The sequence below is a fragment of the Pediculus humanus genome, genomic scaffold, assembly GCF_000006295.1.
Source record: "Pediculus humanus corporis 1103172108279 genomic scaffold, whole genome shotgun sequence".
NCBI lineage: Eukaryota > Metazoa > Arthropoda > Insecta > Psocodea > Pediculidae > Pediculus > Pediculus humanus.
In genome coordinates, this window is record NW_002987848.1 from 241,503 (window position 1) to 262,528 (window position 21,026).

Consider the following 21,026-nt stretch of genomic DNA (forward strand, 5'->3'; position numbering starts at 1 on the left):
GTAAAAGGTAATCGGATCTTTTCTATTTCCACGTCACGTTGTAACAACTTCCCGTTTTTTTTGTTTTTGTTTGTTTTTTGTTTGTATTTTGTTTTTAAAGAGATGCGTAGTGTAGATGTCATGGCATAAATAAAATAATTAAGGATTACTATGTGAATTTTTTTTTTTTTTCGTGGATTAAAAAGCGTTGGTTATTATTATTATTATTATCATTATTATCATTATTTAGTTCTTAAAGGTACGCAAGAATTAAAAAAATCTCTTTTGGTAAGAATTTTAAGTGGATAATTTTACCTGGAAAGAAAAAAAGAAGAAAAAAATTTAATGTATATAAAAAAAGAAAATTTTTTTCTCACAAAAATTATTATTATTATTATTATTATTATTATTATTATTATTTGTTTAATTAATATCATTTCGTGTATTCGTTCACTACTTGTTCAAGTGATATTTTAATGGATAATATTAAAAAAAAAAAAAAAAAAAGAAAAAAAAAAATGTTTATTTCGTTGCGAGGATCTTCATTTTACCACACACGCGCACACGCAATTACGCACACACACGCACACGCAATCACGCACACACACGCATTATTATTTTCACGTGGCTCCTTACACACTACTACCTTTTGATAACAAACAGTACGTTTCGTTGTTCCATTTTTTATTTTTTTTATTAAATTTTATATTAATCGTAGAAAATGTGTTTGTTTGTTTGTTTTTACGATCGTGTATTAGGGAACAAGGATTTTCGACGTAACAAAATATCGTACACTTATAATCTCCTGGGTGAATGCCAAGGACTTAAAATTCCAGACATCCGCTTTTATAAAAAAAAAAAAAAAAACGAACGAACGAATGTTATTTATTTTCATTTGTTTTTAATATTGATTTTTAATACGTACGTACATACATACGTTCATTTTTAATAATAGATGCGATTTTTTTTTTTTTTTTGTTTCCTTTTCCCCAACAGGATGTTGAAGCACGTTCAACTCAGCCCTTACCGAACTCGGTCGGCGGATACAGTCAGCCTCAATTCGAGATCGATGGAATCGATGAGGACTCATCTTCAGGGTTCGATGAGATCTCGACAAGACTCTACGGAGAAGCGAGATCGATGCCTGGATTCGGTGAGCTTGGCATCGGCGACGAGTCTAAGTCCGGAACCTCTGTCATCTTTACTTTCCAGCCGATCCTCGAGTTATTGCTCCCTAAGCGATGCATCGGTACTTCAAAGCCCAACGGTGAGTTTATACCTTTTTTTTTTTTTTTTTTATAAGACGGATATGAGTGTTTAACACGAAATAAATGAGTCTGGGGTCGAGGTCGGTTTCGTCGGAGTAAATGAGAGGTCCTCACGTAAAAATATGGTGGTCGCATGTGCTTTTAAGCATATGTAAGGGATTTGTTGGCGACCCTTTTTTAATCAGATTCATTTGGAGTTTAAAAGAAAAAAAAATGTCAGCTGTTGTTTTTCAATAATTTTCATTCTTTCACCTCTCTCTCTCTCTCTCTCTCTCTCTCTCTTTCTCTTTCTCTTTCTTTCTCTCCCTTTGTAAACATTGACGTTTTAATTCGAAAAAATTGACTGTCGGAGTTTTATGATGGGTTATGGGTATTATGTATCATCTGTCGGAATATGTATTTATTGGTTCCACATTAATTTTTTTTTTTTTTTTGTGAGCAAAATGGCGGATCTCCCTCTCTCTCTCTCTCTCTCTCTCTCTCTGTTTGTTTTTAATATTTGTTTGTAGATTTCCGTTAATTTTATACCAAGTTTTAAGTAATTTTATTTACCCCAAAAAGGTAAAATTTGGATGATTCATTTTTCTTTTCTTTTCGGTTGTCGACTTTAGGGAGTCGTTTGTTTAATTTATAAAACTTTTATTGTTTTCTTAATTTGTTTGTCTTGTTTTTTCCAAAATGATTCATAAACGACAAACGTTTAGAAGGCAAATCGATTTTCATCACACCTTAAATTTTTTTTTTTTTTTTTTTTTTTTAAATTATCTACTTAAGAGTCGTAACCGAATAACGCATCTTTTAAAAAATTATGACGAGAAAATCGCGCGAAAATTTCTATGATTTGTTTATGTAGTCGCGCACATATAACTTTATTTACATTAAATATATTTTTTCGGCGTCTAACATGATAAATTTTACGACGCGACACGAGACAGACCCTTTGAGGTCACTACGTCGCGCGTACGCACACACACACACACTCATCACACATCCATACCCGTACACGCCACGGTTTTGTTTGTTGTTATTGTTATTGTTGTTGTTTCTCCGTGGAAAATTTTATGACGACGATGATATGGGCGTTGGTAGTAATAATAATAATAATAATAATAACAATAATACATCGATATCAATGAAAATACAACAACGTTACGTTCGTAACAAAAAAGTAGGGTTATTTTTTTTTTAGTCACGTGTAATTTATTATTATTATTTATATAAATTTATATATCTTATGAAGATTTATTATTATAACCGTATTCAATACGGTCACGGGAAATGTTTATTATTATTATTATTATTATTATTATTATTCTTAACTTTACTCGATGTGTAAGTGAGACCAAAAGAAAGGGAAAAAGAATTATAATCAAAAAATAGAAAAAATATTGTATCATTATTATTATTATTATTTCGGTTTCAAAAGCGTATAATAATATATATAAAAATCTTTAAATTTTTAAATTTTTTTTTTTTTTAACGCGCAAAACGAATTCGATTCGCGTCACATTATTATTATTATTATTATTATTATTATTATTATTATTATTATTTTTCTTTTTGCTGAACTAAAAATGAGTGAGTAAGAGAGAGAGAGAGAGAGGGAGACGTGCGGGATATGAAAAACGGGACATTATATTATTTATATTAAATAATTAAAATCGGATTATCACGGATTTAATTGAGTTTTCAGATGATTAACTTAATCCCGAAAAAGGATATATATATTGTTATATTCGGTTCGTTCTTTATTTTTGTAAGTAATGAACAAGCACTTAAAACTATCACAAAACTAATATTAATAAACAAGAACTTATTACAGCTAGACTAAAAATCAAATGAACCAATGCAAAGCTGTGTAGCTTCCCTATATTACTTTTGTCTTTCGCCAGTCAACTGTTTCGAATGTTCGAGCAAACACTTGCAAATAAAATAAAAGAAATAGTCTTTAGAAGCTTCGCTTCTAAAGAAGAACAATTTGAGTTCGTCGCCAGTCTTTTGTTTATAAAAAGTTGAAAATGTGAATATTGAGTACGGGATCATAACAATATATATATATATATATATATATATATATATATATATATATATATATGTTTCGTTCTTACTGTTCCGAATATAGTTAATATTACTTAAATTAATTATTAAGAAAATAAAATTAAAAAAAATTCAAAATGGTGGAACGTTAGGAAAGGTGATGATGATGATGATGATGATGATGATGTGTTTGATATAAAAAAGAAAGAAAGAAAGAGAGAGAGAGAGAGAGAGAGAGAGAGTACCGTAAATGGCGACGAAATTTTGTGGATGATTTTTTAATTACGGGAAGGTAGTTTGTAAAGTTTGAAGGAATAAAAAAGGTACCGATTCGAGTCGGAAATCATTTATTATTTAGAATACCTGGTTTTGAGAATAAGGGGATACTTGGAAAGGCGACATTTTTTCCCCCCCCCTCCTCGTAAATACGCACGCGCGCGCAAAGTTTCAAAAAATACGAAAAAAAAATCCCGGGGGAAAAGTTAAAAATTTATAACCGTTCGAAATATGTTTACCACCGGAAATAAGATGGGTAATAAAAAAAGGGATTTAAAAATAAAAAGATTCTCAGGATGTGGGGAAGAAAAAATTTCGATCGATATTTACGAGAAAATTCAAAATTTCAGGTCGGTCGGGTTTACACCGCAAATTGTGAAGTATCGGGTAGTGATAAAGTTGGATGGATACCTGAAATGGAAGATACCGACACTCAATCGTAAATTGTCTCGTATGCGTGTATGTGTAAAAGTGAAAATATAAGAAAATGATGATAATGATAATAGCAAGAGTTTTAGCACGGAGTTTTTTTTTTTTTTTTTATTTTATTTAAGAATTTGACCGCAGACTTAGGAATGTTGGAGCATGTAATTCAAACAATTTTTTTTTTTTATTATCAATCGAATCTGACCTTCGTCCTTATTGATATTTTACGTGATTGAAAATCATATTATTGAACTCGTATCGGTCATTGAGTGTCTAAAAAATTTTTTTTTTTGTTTCTCTCTCTCTCTCTCTTTCTCTCTCTTTTCATCTCTTTTCCCCGTGCGAAACTTGGGGTTTAAAGTTCGCAACAATGTAAAAAAAAATTTTTTTTTTTTGTTTAAATATTAGGTTAATTACGATTCGGGTTAATTAATGATGAACGATGAGGAGGTTTTTATTTTTATGGATTTTAACACGGTTTAAAATTAGTCATTTGACTTGGTGCACAAAAGGAAAAAAAAAAAAAAAAAAAATGAACGATTTCGAAAGCTTCGTAATGACATCATCGTTTTTTTTTTTTTTTAACGAGTTTAAATAAATGTGATGACCGGTCGCGATGAAGTCAGGCACAAAAATACACGCGAAATTTATTACACAAACCGTCGGAAAAAGGAAAAGGAAAACGGGGGGGGGAGGGAAAATGTCGCGAACGCGGGATTCCATTCGCGTGTGTGTGTGTGTGAAACCGACGGTTTTTTCTCAATCGACAGTTTAAATTACGTACACATTCCGGTAAAAAAAAAATTTTCTAACGACACGTCAAAATCGTGTTCCAGTTCTCATGATTATTCAAACATTCCTTAAAAAAAAAAAAAAAAAAAAAAAAAATTGTTCGTTTGTTTGTTTGTTGTACATGTGCTGTCGATTCTGGGTTGAGAAACGAATATAAAAAAAAAAAAAAAAAACCTGAGAAAATTCTCAAGATTTTTTTTTTTTTTTTGTCAAATCGAATTACGGGAATTTTATTTTCGTTCGTTTTGTTGACGATTTGGCAACTGTGGAGGAATACGGATGATTTTTCATTAAAAACCCTTACCCTCCCCTCCCTAAAAAAAAAAAAAATTAAAAAGAAAATCAACCGGAGGAAATTTTTTTTTTTAAAAAAGAATTTTTCATGCGCGAGAATTATAACGTTTATAATAATGATAATTAAATAGATCAACGTCGCGTGGAGGGGGAGGGAGGTGGGACGGGGTTCACGAAGATGATTTCAAGGTTAAATGAAAATAATTAAATTCGACTTTGAAAATTTTATTTAAAAAAAAAAAAATAATAATTCGAATCGGTAGTTTTTTTTTTTTCCGTTTCGGTAACCTTTTAAATTTTAAGGAAGAGGAGGAGGTTATCTTTGTATCAGGCGCGGGCGCACGCGTCGTACCTCTTTTAATTTGAAATAAAGTTTTGATAAATTTTGCGTCGAAAGGTTTTAAACCGATGCGTGGAAGAGGTAGATGTGAAATTTTTTTTTTTTTTTTTACGAAAATAAATTTGAATTCGTTTTTAAATTACGTAATTTACAACTATTGTAACGGTTTTTTTTTCTTCCATCGATTTCACCTTTTGTTCGTTCACGCGGAAGACTCTGAAAATTTCGGACATCTTTTTGTTTTTGATTTCCTTTTAGTTTTTTCTTTTTCTTACGACTACGTTCGTTTCGTTACGCAATTCAATAATAATCATTTTATATATTTATGTATGTATTCTTCAGTTATGTAAATCTATATAAATTTCCCTCCCCCCCCCGATACTTTTCCTTTAAACTTGACAGTTTAAACGGGGGGGGGGAAAGGAAAAAATAATAAAAATGAAAGCGAAAAAATGAAAAAAAATAATAACTTCCTCGTAACGTCATTATTATTATTATTATTATTATTATTATTAGTCTCGCGTCTGTTTTGTTTGTTTTTATCGGAAATCAGCAATAAATCGTTATTAATTCATCATCATCATCATCATCATCGTCGTCGTCATCGTTTACGTTTTGTATCAGCGAAATTTATTAGTTTATATTATTTGTCAGCGTGACTCGTAAATTTTGAAAAAAAAAAAAAAAAAAAAAAAAAATTGTTTGTTGTTTAGGTTTCTGTCTCAGTGATGGCGCGTTGTTGTTTGTCGTTGTTTTCCTTTTTTTTTTTTTTTTTTTTTTTGCTGTTTTGAAAATAAAATGACGGAATTAGCAATAATTATCCGTCCCGAATTTTTTTCAAAATAATAATAATAATAATAATTAGTCGGGGGGGTTTTTTTTTTTTTTCCGTTTGTTGTCGTTTGTTTTTGTTTGTTTCATGACAAATTATTCGGATTCATCGTTTTATTTTTTTTTTTTTGCTGGGGGGGAATTTAAAAAAAAAAAAAAAAAAAAAAAATTCGAGCGACGCGATCGATCGAATCGTATCAAATTTTTTTTTTTTTTTTATTGAAAAATGATCATTATTATTATTATTAGTATTAGGCTCATAAAAAAAAAGTAATAATGATAATAATAATTAATAATTAATAATTAATATTGGGTTTGTTATTTCAGTACGAGGTATGACGAGGCATGATGAGTCAATGTTGTTGTTTTTAAAAATTTTCCTGAATGCGTCACTGTTTCTTTTTTTTTTGCGAATAAAAAATTATTATTATTATTGTTATTATTTACCGTGTTGTTATTATTATTATTATTATTATTATTATTATTATTATTATTGTTATTGTTTTTTTTTATTATTCTAAAAAATTTAACGATGAAATGGCGGTCGTATCGTGTAAGGTGTTCAGGCTTGTATTTCGTGCTATTATTATTATTATTATTATTATGGAATTTCGACTGGGGAGAAAGAGGGAGAGGAGGGGAGTAAAGTGGAGGGGGCATTAACAGTATTTTAATTTAATTGTTTGCGAGATTATAATTTGCCCTGTTCCAAAACTGTTGCTCTTCTTCGTGTAAAAGTAAAAAGAGAAATTTCGTGAGTTTCCTTCTATACAATTAACTGTTATTATTATTATTATTATTATTATTATTATTATTATTATTTTAATGAGAATTATTAATAACAATGGAAATTAAATTTATAAAATAAATTAAAATAAAGTAAAGTAAAGAATAAGTTCAAGAGGTTTTAGTGTGTCGAGTTTAGTTTCAGGTTTTAGTTTTTTTTTTTTTTTTTTTTTTTTAATAAAAAATTAACAAGAATTTAATTGTTTGCATAAAGTAAAAACTGTGCCGGATAATAATAATAATTATTATTATTACTATTTGAATTCGCATGTTGGCAGCATTGTTAAGTAAATAAAAAAAAAAAAAAAAAAAAAAATGTCTCACGAAAATTATTTTGCGTTTCTTTATTTGCCACTTTCATTCGTCGATAATTTCGACGTAATTTTTTTTTTGATTTTTTTCACATGACGACGACTATGTGACATTTTGACACGTCAAAAATCTCACGTTTATTAGGGGAGAGGGAGGAGAGGAAGGAAGAGGAGCGAAAAAAAGCGAGCGAGGGGTCGTGGTAATGGGGAGAAAGAGAGAGAGAGAGAGAGTAAAATCTTATGAAAACGGTAATTTTTAACGAAACGGAAAAGTTTCGAAACACGAAATCGTTAAATTTTTTTAATTATTGGTATTATCATCATCATTATCATTATTATTATTATTATTATTATTATCATTATCATTATTATTATTACTATTATTATTATTATTATTATTATTATTATTATTATTGTATACTTCACTAACGGATATTATCTCTTCGGTCGGTATTGTGACACGCGGATTCAAAAAAAATTGCGTAACGCCATTTCTTAAATTTTTTTTTTTATACTTCCCTGTTAAATTTTTTTCACAGTTCGTTCGGGGTTCGGTTGTTGTTCTCTCCCCCCCCCCCCCCCGAAAACGATTATGGTGATGGGAATCGTTTCGGATCGGGAAACAACGTGATGAGATGAGAAAGAGGACAACGTGGGGAGGGAGAGGAGGAGGAGGAGGAGGAGAATGACCTCCCCAATTTTGTTTTTTTTTCAGAGAAGGTCGTGCAAGGGAATAAATTGATAATTGTTGAAATTAATGGGAATTAATAATTTTTTTTTTTTTTTTTATTAAATTCAAAATTGTTTTTTTAAAAAAAAACTTCCGGAGAAATCTATCAGGTGCTCATCACCTGGCGAAAAAAAAGTATATTATCATTATCATTATTATTATTATTATTATTATTATTATTATTATTATTATTATTATTATTAATAATATTTTCTTATTTTTATTAACGAGCCGTTTTTACTTTTTTTTTATATTTTTATTACTCTCGGTGATAATTTGATTGAGAGAGAGAGAGAAAGAGTCAGAGAGAGATGAAAATGTTCAACGGTAATTAAATTAAAATAAAAATTTAATATTAAAACGGGGGGAAAGGAGGGGAGGGGAGTGGAAAGGGGAGAGGGAAGGGAAAAGGAAAATAAATAAGGACATTTTTTTTTTTTTTTTTTAATCGACTGGAATTAAAAATTTCGTTTGATCAAGACTTAAAAACAAACGATTGTTCGGTAATTAAAATTTTACGTTTAATTTTTTTTCTTTTTCATTAACCGGAAGTTGGAAATAATAATAATAATAATAATCGTTTGTCGGTTTTTTTTTTTTTTAAAGTTGTTAAACGGAAAATTTCCGACGTCGACGTCATTTAATTGACCTAAAATAAAAATAAAAAAAAAACAAATTGTTTCGTGCCTGCAAACAAACGAACAAACAATAATAATAATAATAATAATAGTAATTGTAACAAAAGGAAAGAAGAAAAAAAAACTGCCAAACCTTAATTTCAATTATAAAATTTTAAAATGTCCGCCATTTTTTCGGATTTTTTTCGATTGTTATTCGTAATAAAAAAACTTTCACTCGTCGTTTATGGTAAAAAAAAAAAAAAAAAACATCGTGATATCGAATCGATGAGATCGATATGAGAAATAATAATAATAATAATTACGTTAATAACGATGATGATAATAATAATAATAAATTAATAAATATGGAACGGAAGCCAAAACGATGCAAACCGCCTTTTAAATTTTTTTTTTTTTTTTTTTTGCGTTTGACCTTTTCGTAATTTCGAAAAAAAAAAATAATAATAATAATAATCGAGAGTGATGAAATTGAATGATAAGACGTCGACGATTATTATTATTATCTTATCGCTCGAAGTAAGGTTTGAACCTTACGTGTCGTCGAACCTTAAGGCATTTAAACTCGTATTGAAACTCTGGGTGAGAGAAGCAGGAACGTTTTGTTGTTGCCGTAAGTCGAATAAAAGGGCGGAGCCATAGCCGGAGCGGAAGAGAAAAGCAGAAGAAAAAAAATTTTCCGAATCGATTCTCGAATTGTCGATTTTCGATATTAAACTTCGAGTTGAAAAAAAAATAGATTTTAATTGCATCGATTCTTACGGATGATGATGATGATGATGATTGCATCATTCACTTATCGAGAATCGCATTCATTCTCGGAATGAATTATGAATGAATTCCGAAAAAAAAAAAAAAGTCTCGTCGTCGGTAATAAAATAATAATAATAATAATTATTATTATTATAAATGTGAAAGGTGAAAACAAAGGGGGGAAAAAAAAGGAAGAATCGTATTGTTTCGTGTAAAAGTTTAAGGAAGAAAAAAAAAATCAATCAATAATCGCAAATCGATAATTTTTTTTTTAATTGCGTAATTTTACGAAGCACGTGAGTCATGGAGAAGAAAAAGCAGAAGAAAAAAATTTAAATTCAATGTCGTTGTTGTTTACGCCTCGATTTACGAAAAAGAAAGTTTAAACGAACGAGTTTTTATTTTATTATTATTGTGTATAAAATTCAACGAAAGCAAACCCGAAACCTTTAAAACGAGAAATGATGATGATAATAATGATAATAATAAATTATTATTTGGGAAAACGAGCGAAGTCTCTATTGTGTTTATAATGGCGATAATAATAATAATGAAGATGATGATGGTGACGACGACGACGACGAGTTTGTTGATGATGACGATCATAATAAGCGGAAAATCACGATTTCTCATGTTTTATTATCATCATCATCATCGTAATATTATTATTATTATCATCATCATCGTTATTATTATTATTATTATTATTATCATCATTATTATTATTTCTATTGTTATTGTTTTAAATAAATTTAATATTGGTTTTAAGTTGCAAATTTGGGTTTCTATTATGCACGCTGGAAGTTTTCTTTCTCTCTTTTTCTCTTTCTCTCTTTATATCCCCCCCCCCAGTTTGTAAATTCAGGGTCAATAATTTTATTATTATTATTTTTATTTTGAGAGATAATTGGCATTGAAAAATCGATTTAAAACGGAAAAGTAATTCTCTGGAGTTTTTTTTTTTTCATTTCAAGTAAAAAGAAAGAGAGAGAGAGTCGCGTCCTTCGTTAGTCAAATCGTTGTTAACAATCGAATTATAAAAAAAATTGTCTGTTTGTTTGTTTGTTTGTTCGATTTTAATCACGAGTTACAACAAGATCGATATTTAAATTTTTGTAAAAAAAAAAAAAAAAAAAAATTTTAAATCGATTTCGTTCGATTTGTGTGTCCGTGTTGTATAACGGACGATTTGGACTCGTGATTTGTTTTTATTTTTTTTTTTTACGGGTCAAATTGCGCGATTTTCTTAAATTTCCATTACTAATTCCCCTCCCCTCCCTCCCTCTTCCCCTCCTCCTGCGTTACACTTTTTTCAGGTATCGAATTTCGGGTGTTGTGGTTGTTGTTGTTGTTGTTTAATTGAAATTAATTAACGAAGATAGAAAAAAAAAAAAAAAAACGACGACCGAAAATCAAAAAAAAATTTTTTTTTTTTTGTATACCAACGGCGGCCTTCCAGTCGTAATAATAATAATAATTATCATTATTGTTACGAAAACGATTTTTATTATTATTACTATTATTATTATTATTATGCGGGAGTAGCGGAAATTGATGCGGATTTGCAAATTTTTTTTTTTTTTTAAAGGATAAAGTCTTTGGGAAAATGAAAACTTTTGAAATCTTTATTAATCGTTTCCGGTTAGAAAAAAAATTCGTGCCGAATGATATTTAATATCATCATCATCATCATCATCATTATTATTATTATTATTATTATTATTATTATTATTATTATTGCAACCTTGAATTTTGGGTAATAATTGGAATATTTTACGTGATTATCCTTTGATTTCTTACGGTTTTGTTTTTTCTCCGTCGTCGTTTTAAAATGTCGAGTGCTGCGATTATTTTAATAATAATTCGACGTGCGAATTTTTTTGTTTTTTCCTTTTGTACCCGCACGCACACACACACACACACGCATGCGTGATTATACGTGAACGGAAATTTTCATCGAAGGAATACTAATGAGTGAGAGAGTGAGAGAGAAAGAGAGAAGGGAGGGGGAAAAAAGTAATAAAAATCGTGGTGATCGACATTGAACTTGTGTGTAAACACATGATGAAAACAAACAAACACTATGACGATGATGATGATGATGATGATGATGATGATGATGATGGTGATGATGATGGAAATGATGGTGATGATGTTAATGATGATGATGATGATGATGATGATGATGATGTTGATAGAATTGTAAATGGAATAAATAAAAATAAAAATTTTCAAATGGAGTTAAAAGTTAATGCGAGCAAATAATTCGTGGAAGTTTTTATGCGGGGGATCTAGGGAGGGAGGGGGGGAGAAACTCGCACACATTTGTGTATAAACAACTCTATTAATTTAATTATTATTATCATTATTATCATCATTATTATTATTAGTATTTTTAATTCTTTGCACATGTAGAAAAATAAATTTTTCACAGTTTTAATATGATCGACCCTAGATGTTGTTTGTTGATGTTGTCGTGATGGGATCCATTTTTTTTTTTTTTTTTTTTGATGTTTTTTTTTAAAAAGAAAGAAACTTCTAGAATGATTCGCGATTGTTTGTGAACGTTGATGGCGACGGCGGTGGCGACGACGACGACGACGATGAGGGATTCGTTTCAAGTATTTTTTTTTTTTAATTGATATAATCGTCTCGTTTTTTTCGTTTTTTTTCTCTCTGCGTATTGAAAAACGTTTTGAGTCGAACGGTTCATGTTAAAACTAATAATAATAATAATTAAAAATAAAAATGTAAGAAGAAGAGTTCATTCATTCATTCATTCATTCATTCTTCATTCATTTTGATTTTGTCAACGAATCGACCGCCGCTACCGTCACCGCCGAATTTTTTTTTTTAATTTTTACCTGCACGTGATTCGCTTCGATTCGATAAATCTTGAAATTTCACCCTACGGTCCTGTTATGCAACTTCGGAGGCGATACATTTATTAAAAAGTCATCAAACTCGTTTTGCCCCCCGATTAAATTTTAATAAAAAAAAAAACGTGGAAAACTTTTTTTTTTTTTTGTTAATTTTGCGCAAGTTTAATAAAAACGTTAAAAACGCGTTAAATCGTTTAAATTTGGGCAAATCAACAAAAAAAAAAAGAAAAATTTTTTTTATTTGGCAATGAAAGGAAACGATCGGGTACGCTCGAGGCTTTCCCGCTCCCCCGCTCTCCGCCCCTCGTTTAAAGTTTAAAAAAAAAAAAGAAATAAACGGGAAAAAATTTAAGTTTGGACACGATTGCCGCGTTTTTTGTTTTTTTAACAAACCGAATTCAGTATTATTATTATTATTATTATTTATTTCCCTCCTCCCTCCCTCCCTACCTCTTCTTCTTTTCATTTCGAACTTTCGTTTTAGGTAAAGTAATTTATTTGTTCGTTTCATAATAAAACAAAAACGAGTTGTTGAAATAAGTACAATACGAGGTGGGGGGAGGGGAAGACACAACGATGAGAAAAACGAGTAAATGAATCTGATGGGAGGAGGGGAGGGGAGGAAAGGGGAGTGGCAGTTGGCATCATTCGTTGCGAAAAATTCAATTATTTCAATTGTTTTTTTTTTGCTGCTACCGCACATGAGTTTTATGTAATTTTTAAACGTGTCACTAGATTTGTATAATAACTGTATTTTCTGAATTTTTTTTTTTTTTTTTCTCCTTACGAGTAATCGAAATGAGTAAGTCACGAAAGGAAATCGTAAAAAAAAAAAAAAAATTTTTATACCGACATTTTATTTCATCATCATCATCATCATCATCATCATTATTATTATTTGACAATATTATCATCAGATGGTAAACATCCACTTCCGGTTAAAGATCATAAGAAAAAAAAAAATTTTAGAAAGTAATTTGCCGTTAATTAATAATTTTTTTAATTCTGTGCTTGCTTCAATTATTGTTATTATTATTATTATTATTATTATTATTATATTATTTAGACTTTCGCGGCATTCTACTCTACAATTTTTACTTAAATTTTTTGGGTTATTACAATCAGTTTTGTTTTGATAGTGCAAGTGTTAAGTACACAGGTACGCAAGACTCCACTGAGGATGCCGATAGCTGTTCAAATCGGCGAAACGTTTGGAAAAATGGGTGAGTTCGCTCCATTTTCTAAAAATTTGACGCGGTGTAATAACCCAAAAAATTTAAGTAAAAATTATTATTATTATTATTATTATTATTATTATTATTATTATTATTGTTATTATTATTATTATTATTATTACTGTTATTTTGTTTTTGTTTTTCGAAAGGTGGTCGAATAGAAAAAAATAAAAAGCGGTTTGTTTATTAAATAATCGGGTCAAAGGTCGATTACAAAAAACTTGACGTCGAAATACCTACTTCGCTCGGATTTTAAAAAAAAAAAAAAAAAAAAGGAGGAAACGGAAAAACGTAATAACGCAACCGTCACAATTCCTCGCTAAAATAATAATGATAATAATAATAATAATGATAATGATAATAATAATAATAAGAAAACTCGCGTCGGTTTTTTTTTTTTTTTTTAAATGGGAAATTTAAACATCAACGTCACTGACTCGTGTACCTCGAGGCAAGGTCTATCCAGGTCTTTCAAGTATTTTAAATAAATGTTTTTCACATTATTATTATTATTTCTTTTCTCTCTCTGTCTCTCTCTCTCTTTTCAGGTCGTTGTGTAATTGTCGTTTAATTTTGTTGATTAAAAAAAAAAAAAAAAAAAAAAATTGAGATTGAAAATTAATTTTTTTTTTTTTCTGTTTGTTCGTATTATTATTATTATTATTATTATTAATTTTATTTGCCGCCGTGAAAAATTTGAACGTGTCTAAGAATGAAAAAGAAGAGTTAAGGTACAGTTAAGGTACGAATCGCTGGAATAAACGCGCACGTGACCGTTGTGAAAAAAAAATTGTTATTATTATTATTCGAATGAAGGTTTTGTGAAGGGAAAAGGGAAGGGGGGGATTCTGGAAAAGGGAGGAAAGATTCTTCCTGGAAAATTTCCGAATCGTTTTGTCGAATTGTTTGTTGTGAGTCATTTGCGAAGAAGAAATTTTTCCCCGGTGAAATTTGTTTGAAAAATGCGGGGGAAAAAATTCCCTGCAACAAAAAAAATCGAACGTGGTTTAATTTTTTCGCGCGCGTTTTTTTTTAAAACTTTTTGATAATTCGTAAATTACTTTAATTAATTCGTTAATTAATTCGTTAATTAATTCGTAAATTATGTGTTTGTGTGAAAGTTGTGGAAAATTGAATGAAAATTTTTTTTCTCGAATCGATAGATCGATCGATCGATCGATTTTATCCATTTTAATGGCGTGCAAAAGTTTTTAAGTCGTCGTAAAATGTACGAGTTGCATGACGGTGGCTAATTTTTTTTTTTTTTTTTTTTTTTTTGGGAAAAAAATTTCGTGCGAGTTTTTGTTTGACAATGTTCTTCCTTCCTCCCCTCCCTACCCCTTATTCTTGTCTTTTAAAACTAATTTAAATACCTGAGAATAATAATTATGGAAATAGAATAGGATCGTATACGGTCACGAGGTTGTTGTTTTTTTTTTTGCGAATTTTGTCATGATGATGAAAAATGGCGACAAAAAAAAAATAAATGGAAATATTTTTGTCGTTTCGTTTCGTTTCTCATTGTCGAAAGTTGATGATGGGGCGACAGGATTTTCGTTTCTTTTCGACAACATTTTACCCCCGAGAGGATGAGAGTCTTCAAACGACCGACAGGAATTAAAACAGCACCTGTTTCGTTTGTTTTATCATTATTATTATTATTATTATTATTATTATTTTTTTTTTGTCACGCAAGAGATACCGGTTTCGAATCATTGAAAACCAATAATGTTTTCTTCTTCTTCTTCTTTTTTCTTCTCCCTTTTTCGACGATAATAATAATAATGATGATGATGATGATGATGATGATGGTGATGATGATGACGACGATGATGATGATGATAATAGTCTCGTGATATTCGTTTGAATTTTGGCAACGGACACTGCGTTTTAATTTTTCTCTCTCTCTTTATCTCTCTTCAAATTAAATTATCCGCATCTGATTTTAATAATATTTATTTATTTATTTATTTAAAATAATTAATATATTTATTTTAATTTTATTAAATTAAGTCGGTTTATTTATTTATTTTCGTGTTTGTCAGGTTCGTTAAAATTTTAATTAACGCTAATTAACGGAAAAAAAAATAAAAATAAAAAATGTGGAGAAGAGGAATTAATCAATCGATACCAATAAATAAAAATCAATTTTTATTCGGTTGTTTTGACGAAATCGTTTGTTTGTTTGTTTGTTCTTTTGCTCCTCCTCCGTTTTGTACTTTCGTTTTATTATTATTATTATTATTATTTTTTTTTTTTTGCGTAATGATGTTTCGAAAAGAAGAATTTTATGCGATGCTAATACGAAACGTTTATTTCTCCAGGCAATTTTTTTTTTTTTTTTTATTGGCATCCGGTGGTGGAGAGAAAAAAATGATAATAATAATAATAATGATGATGATGATTGGTTGTTTTTTTACGCGCACGAAAAATCCATTTATTTATTTATTTATATTTATTTATGTGCGTTTGTTGGAGAACGCGAGAAGATTTTTAAAACGAGAAGTCAATTTATATTTCTCAACATCTTTGTCTTCATTATTTTATTGCCGCTCTTTTTCTACCTTCTCCCCTCCCCCTTTCCCTCGTACCTGTTTTCACCTGTCCATCCATCCATCGCATCGACTTTTAAATAACGATAAAGTCCTTGTCGCATTCCATTAGCAACGACGTACGGACGTAAATACCTACAAACCTCGATTCCGCGTAATCGATTATGTCAACTTTTAATAATAATAATAATAATAATAATAATAATAATTATATTTATTTATTTTATTTGTAAATAACTCGAGATTAACGTAATTTACATAATTTATTCTTATAAATAACGTTCGTTGTGAATTTCTTAAAAAAAAAAATTCATTAGCCGCTAATGAAATTGGTCGTTTCTAGGAAAACATTTTTTTCTTTTTCCCTTCCTTTCGGGTAAATTCCGTATCGTACGTCTTTGGATTTTTCCCGAAAAAAAAAAAAAAAAAACGGGGAGCCAAGTTTACGCAGAATAATAAATAATAAATTTTCGATCGCGTTTTTTTTACGCCGCGTAATGAGGACACGATTGGAGTTGCCTTTTTTTTGGTACGCGGAAAAATTAAATCGGAAATGATCATTTACGCGGCGTAAAAAATAAAAAAATAGATTGTTTGATGCTCTGAAAGCTTTAACCTCTCTCTCTCTCTCTCTCTCAGTTCTTTGCCCCCCCCTCCTCCTCCTCGAAATATACAGCCGGTCATAAAAAAATTATTATTATTATTATTATTTTTTGTTCATTATTGTTTGTATTAATTTATTTGATCGTCGTCGTCGTAAAAAGTTTTTTTTTTTTTTTTTTTTTTTTGTAGAGTGTCCATCACGCGCATCACTGTTGATTTTTTATTATCATTATTATTATTATTATTATTATTATTATTATTATTATTATTATTATTATTTTGTATTGTTGTTGTGGTTGTCGTTGTTGTTGTTGTTGTTATTGTAAAAAAAAAAATCGATTGTAATTCATTGTTTGTTATAAGCGAGGATTCTCGTTTATGGTTGGCTCGTGTAGCTTTTCTATTTTAACCTTTCGCGCCTATCATTTTATTTAACAATTAATTAATTTTTTTTATTTATTTATTATCTGCGCTCCTCACCCCCCTTCTCCTTCCCGGGCACACCCCCCCTTGGTCGTCGTCGTCTTCGTTTTTAAAATTATCATTATTATTATTATTTTTTCGTTTCGCTCAAGAAAATAAGTAATAAAAAAATAAATAATTTAAAGGTTCGTTACGTTTTTTATTTATTTATTTATTTTTTAATATAATTAATACGCGAATCGATGATAATGATAATGATGGTAATAATAATGATAATAATGATAATAATAATAATTGCGAGTTATTTCACGGTTGACCGTGATAAATTTTTAATCGGGATTTTGTAATAATGACAATCAATGATTGTCGATTATAGTTGATTATCTTTTTTTTTTTCTTTCTCTCTCTCTCTCTCTCTCCATTTCGCTCCAGCTCCAAAAGAGTTTATTTATTTATTTATGTACTTATTTATTTATTTAATTCCACCCTTTTTATTAAATGGGTTACGGTAGAGGTTCGCCGCCATTTTTACACACGACGATTATTAATCTGTAATTTGTAGTTAGGATCCCAGAGACGACGTTCGATACAGTTCGGATGGATTAACTTTTTTTTTAATTTTATTTCATAATTTTGATTTTTTTTTTTTTCAATTTGAAATTTCCTACTCTTCGCCTTACCCCCACACCCTTCCTCCTCTCCTTCCCTCTCCGTTTTCCCTCCCCCCGTTTTACCCCTTTCTCCCTCCGCCTAAACGAAATCTATAATTAAACACTGAATTCCTCCTCTTCCATTTTTTTTTCATTTTTTTTTTTTCGTACGCCTTTTCTACATTATTATTTCTACATTATTATTATTATTATTATTATTAGTTTCATTTTCCTTTTTAAGCACGCACGCACGCACACGCACGCACTCAATTAAGACCTTAATTGAAACAATAATAAATTTTAAACAATAAAATAAATTCTCGCTTTCAATTAAAAAAAAAAAAAAAAAAAAAAAAAAACGAAATTGAACGTAATTTTTTTTTTTTCATTTTTTTCTTTTACGGTCAGGGTGGTCTTTAACTATAGTAAATAATTGAAGTTTATTAAATTTGGGGGCCGGGAGGGGGAAGAGGAAGGGCGAGGGGAAACGAAGATTTTTTTTTTTTTTTTTAAACGATATAAATTGAGAAAACGTTTCCTGGATGTGTAAAATGATAAGAAAGTGAGTGAGAGAGAGAGGAAAAGGTAGAAACGAGATCGTGGCGTTAGACGTGGCGAGGACGACGACGACGGCCATTTTTCACCTTTTTAATTAATTATTATTATTATTATTATTATTATTATTTCGGTTTTTTTTTTTCGAACTGAAAACGTCATCGATTTTTCTCCTTCCGTTTGTCTACTTTTTTTTTTATTATCACAATCATCATCATTATTTCGGGCGTCGATATGCGAATGTGTGTGTGTGTGTGTGTGTGTGTGCGTGGAAACAGACGGACAATATGGATTTTACAAAAAAATTTTTTTTTTTTTTTTTTTTTCCCCCTTTGTTGTTGTTATTATTATTATTATTTGACCTTGGAAACAAGGTCATAGTGGGGCGCGCTATCATGAAACTTTGTACCGTTTTAAGTGATACGACGTGAAATTTTTTCTTTTCTTATATTATATCGTAAAAAAAAAAAAAATAAAATAAAAATAAAACTTTTGTTCCGTCCATTTTTGTTTTCTTTTTTTCTTTTCGCCAAATTAATTTATTATTATTATTATTATTATTATCATCATTATCATTATTATTATTTTGGTTTGCCTGAAAATCGTATTGTTGTGAATCGTAAAGTTTTTTTTTTTTTTTTTTTTTTTTTATTCAAGCATGGTTGCCAATGCGATGAATTCACTCGACTCGAAAGTATCATTACACGTACACGACAATGTGTGTGTGCGTGCGCGCGATTTTTCCTTCGGTACTTCCGGTTTCTCGGATTTTGTTCTTTTCAGAAAAATGTTTTTTTTTTTCCTACTCTTATGCTCAAGATCGCGAAAAAATAATAATAAGGGGAGAATCCGCTTAAGAAGCAACTTAGTCGTTATTAATATTAATATGGTCACTCTTAACATTTATTATTGTTATTGTTATCATTATTATTATTATTATTATTATTTTCTTACGGTGTGGTCCAATTGCGATTTTTTTTTTCCAAAACGGTTTCGGACGGTTATTTGGAATTCGATTGGGTAATAAAAAAAAAATTCTCATTAGAAATTTGGTGGTTGTTGCGTAATAACAAACAAAACAAACTTTTTCTTTTTTTTTTTTTTTGGTTGTTGCCTTTTTCGGTGGATTCGTTGAGAAAATACGCGGTTGGAAAGGGGGGGGGCGGAGCAGATATTTCACAAATAAAAATCCCCATTTCATTCATGAACTTTTGGCAATGTTTTTGTTTTTGTTGTTGTTGTTGTTGTCGTCGTTATCAACGAGTGACCCAGAGTAAAACAAACAAACAAAAAAGAAACAATCGGAAATTGTGTTATTAGTTCAATAATTGATTTAATTAATGAGTTTTTTGTTTTTTTTCTTCTGCTGCCACCGCCACCGCCGACAGTGGCGGCATCACCACCGCGGATCCCTCCTAATTTACGAATTTCTCCTATTTTTTGTTTTTGTTTTTTCAACTCGTTTGTGTTCCCTTTTTTTCTTTATATCTGTGGAAAAGTTTTAATTAGAAAATTTTAAAATTGGGAGAGAGAGAGAGAGAGAGAGAGAGAAAAAAAGGAAAAAGAGGTCACTCATTAATTACGTAAAGAATTTTTCTAATATGGCGTCCGTTTTGAAAGTTTGTGATGGACTCTATCAGTAACGGGAAATCGTTCATTAAAAGGGTTTTCATAAATAAAGGTCGATGTTGCGGTCATGTAACATGCAAGATAGTAACTTATTTATGAATTAATTTTTTTTTCTTTTATTATTATTATTATCATTATTATTTTTATTATTATTTAACATCCTTAATTTTTTATTTATTTAATAATATCGAAATTCATTATTTAATAAATACGGCTCGGAGGTTATTTGAAATTTAATTTAATTTTTTTATTTCATTTAATGATAATAACGATCGTAATAATAATAATAATGATGATAATAATGATGATGATTTCCTGAACGACGCGAATTCATCATCATCATATTGGATTTTTCCGAATTTTCCGATTTTAACGTCGTAATTAAAAAAAAAAAAAAAAAAAAATGAGACGACGCCTTAAATTTTTCGGTTATGCTATTTAAACGTGAACGTGTCTTTAGATTTTAGGCTTTTGGGGATTTTCCCACACGCAACATCCCGATGAGAAAACAAAAAATTGGTATATTTATTAAACGTAATAATTCTCGGATCGGAACGAATGAATGAATGAATGGTTTCGTTCGATTTTAAAAAATGCCGCGAAAATTTTGAGCAGCCGAAAGCGTTTTCCGCGGTTTGTTTTGCATACGGAGCCACGTTTAAAACCGCGTAAAACTTGTTACGTAAGGTGGGGGGGGATGGTATAACAAAGAGTGGGCGTTTTATTAAACGTTTTCAAGTGATGTGGATTATTATTATTATTATTATTATTATTATTATTATTATTATTAATATTATTATTGTGGTTGTTGTTGTTGTTGTTGTTATTATATTCCATCTTCTTCTTCTTCTTCTTCTTCTTCTTCTTCTTCCTCGTCTTCTTAAACTCTCGTATCAAGTTTCATGGGTTTAAAAAAGTAAACGCGTATAACAAAATTTTTGTTTTGTTTTCTTCTTTGTTTTTTTCATTGTTATTTTTTCCGATGGATAATTCTACACGGATGCATACACACGCGCACACACACACACACATACAC

At 29.7% G+C, this 21,026-nt stretch overlaps 1 protein-coding gene across 1 annotated transcript; it reads left to right on the forward strand.

Annotated features, from left to right (window-relative positions):
• Positions 1-976: 976 nt before the first annotated feature.
• Positions 977-1,789, forward strand: Phum_PHUM507470 (uncharacterized protein; the record flags this gene model as incomplete). Its single annotated transcript, XM_002430976.1, has 2 exons — positions 977-1,246; positions 1,757-1,789. The coding sequence occupies 2 exons, from the start codon at positions 977-979 to the stop codon at positions 1,787-1,789; spliced, it is 303 nt and encodes a 100-aa protein (XP_002431021.1).
• Positions 1,790-21,026: the final 19,237 nt, after the last annotated feature.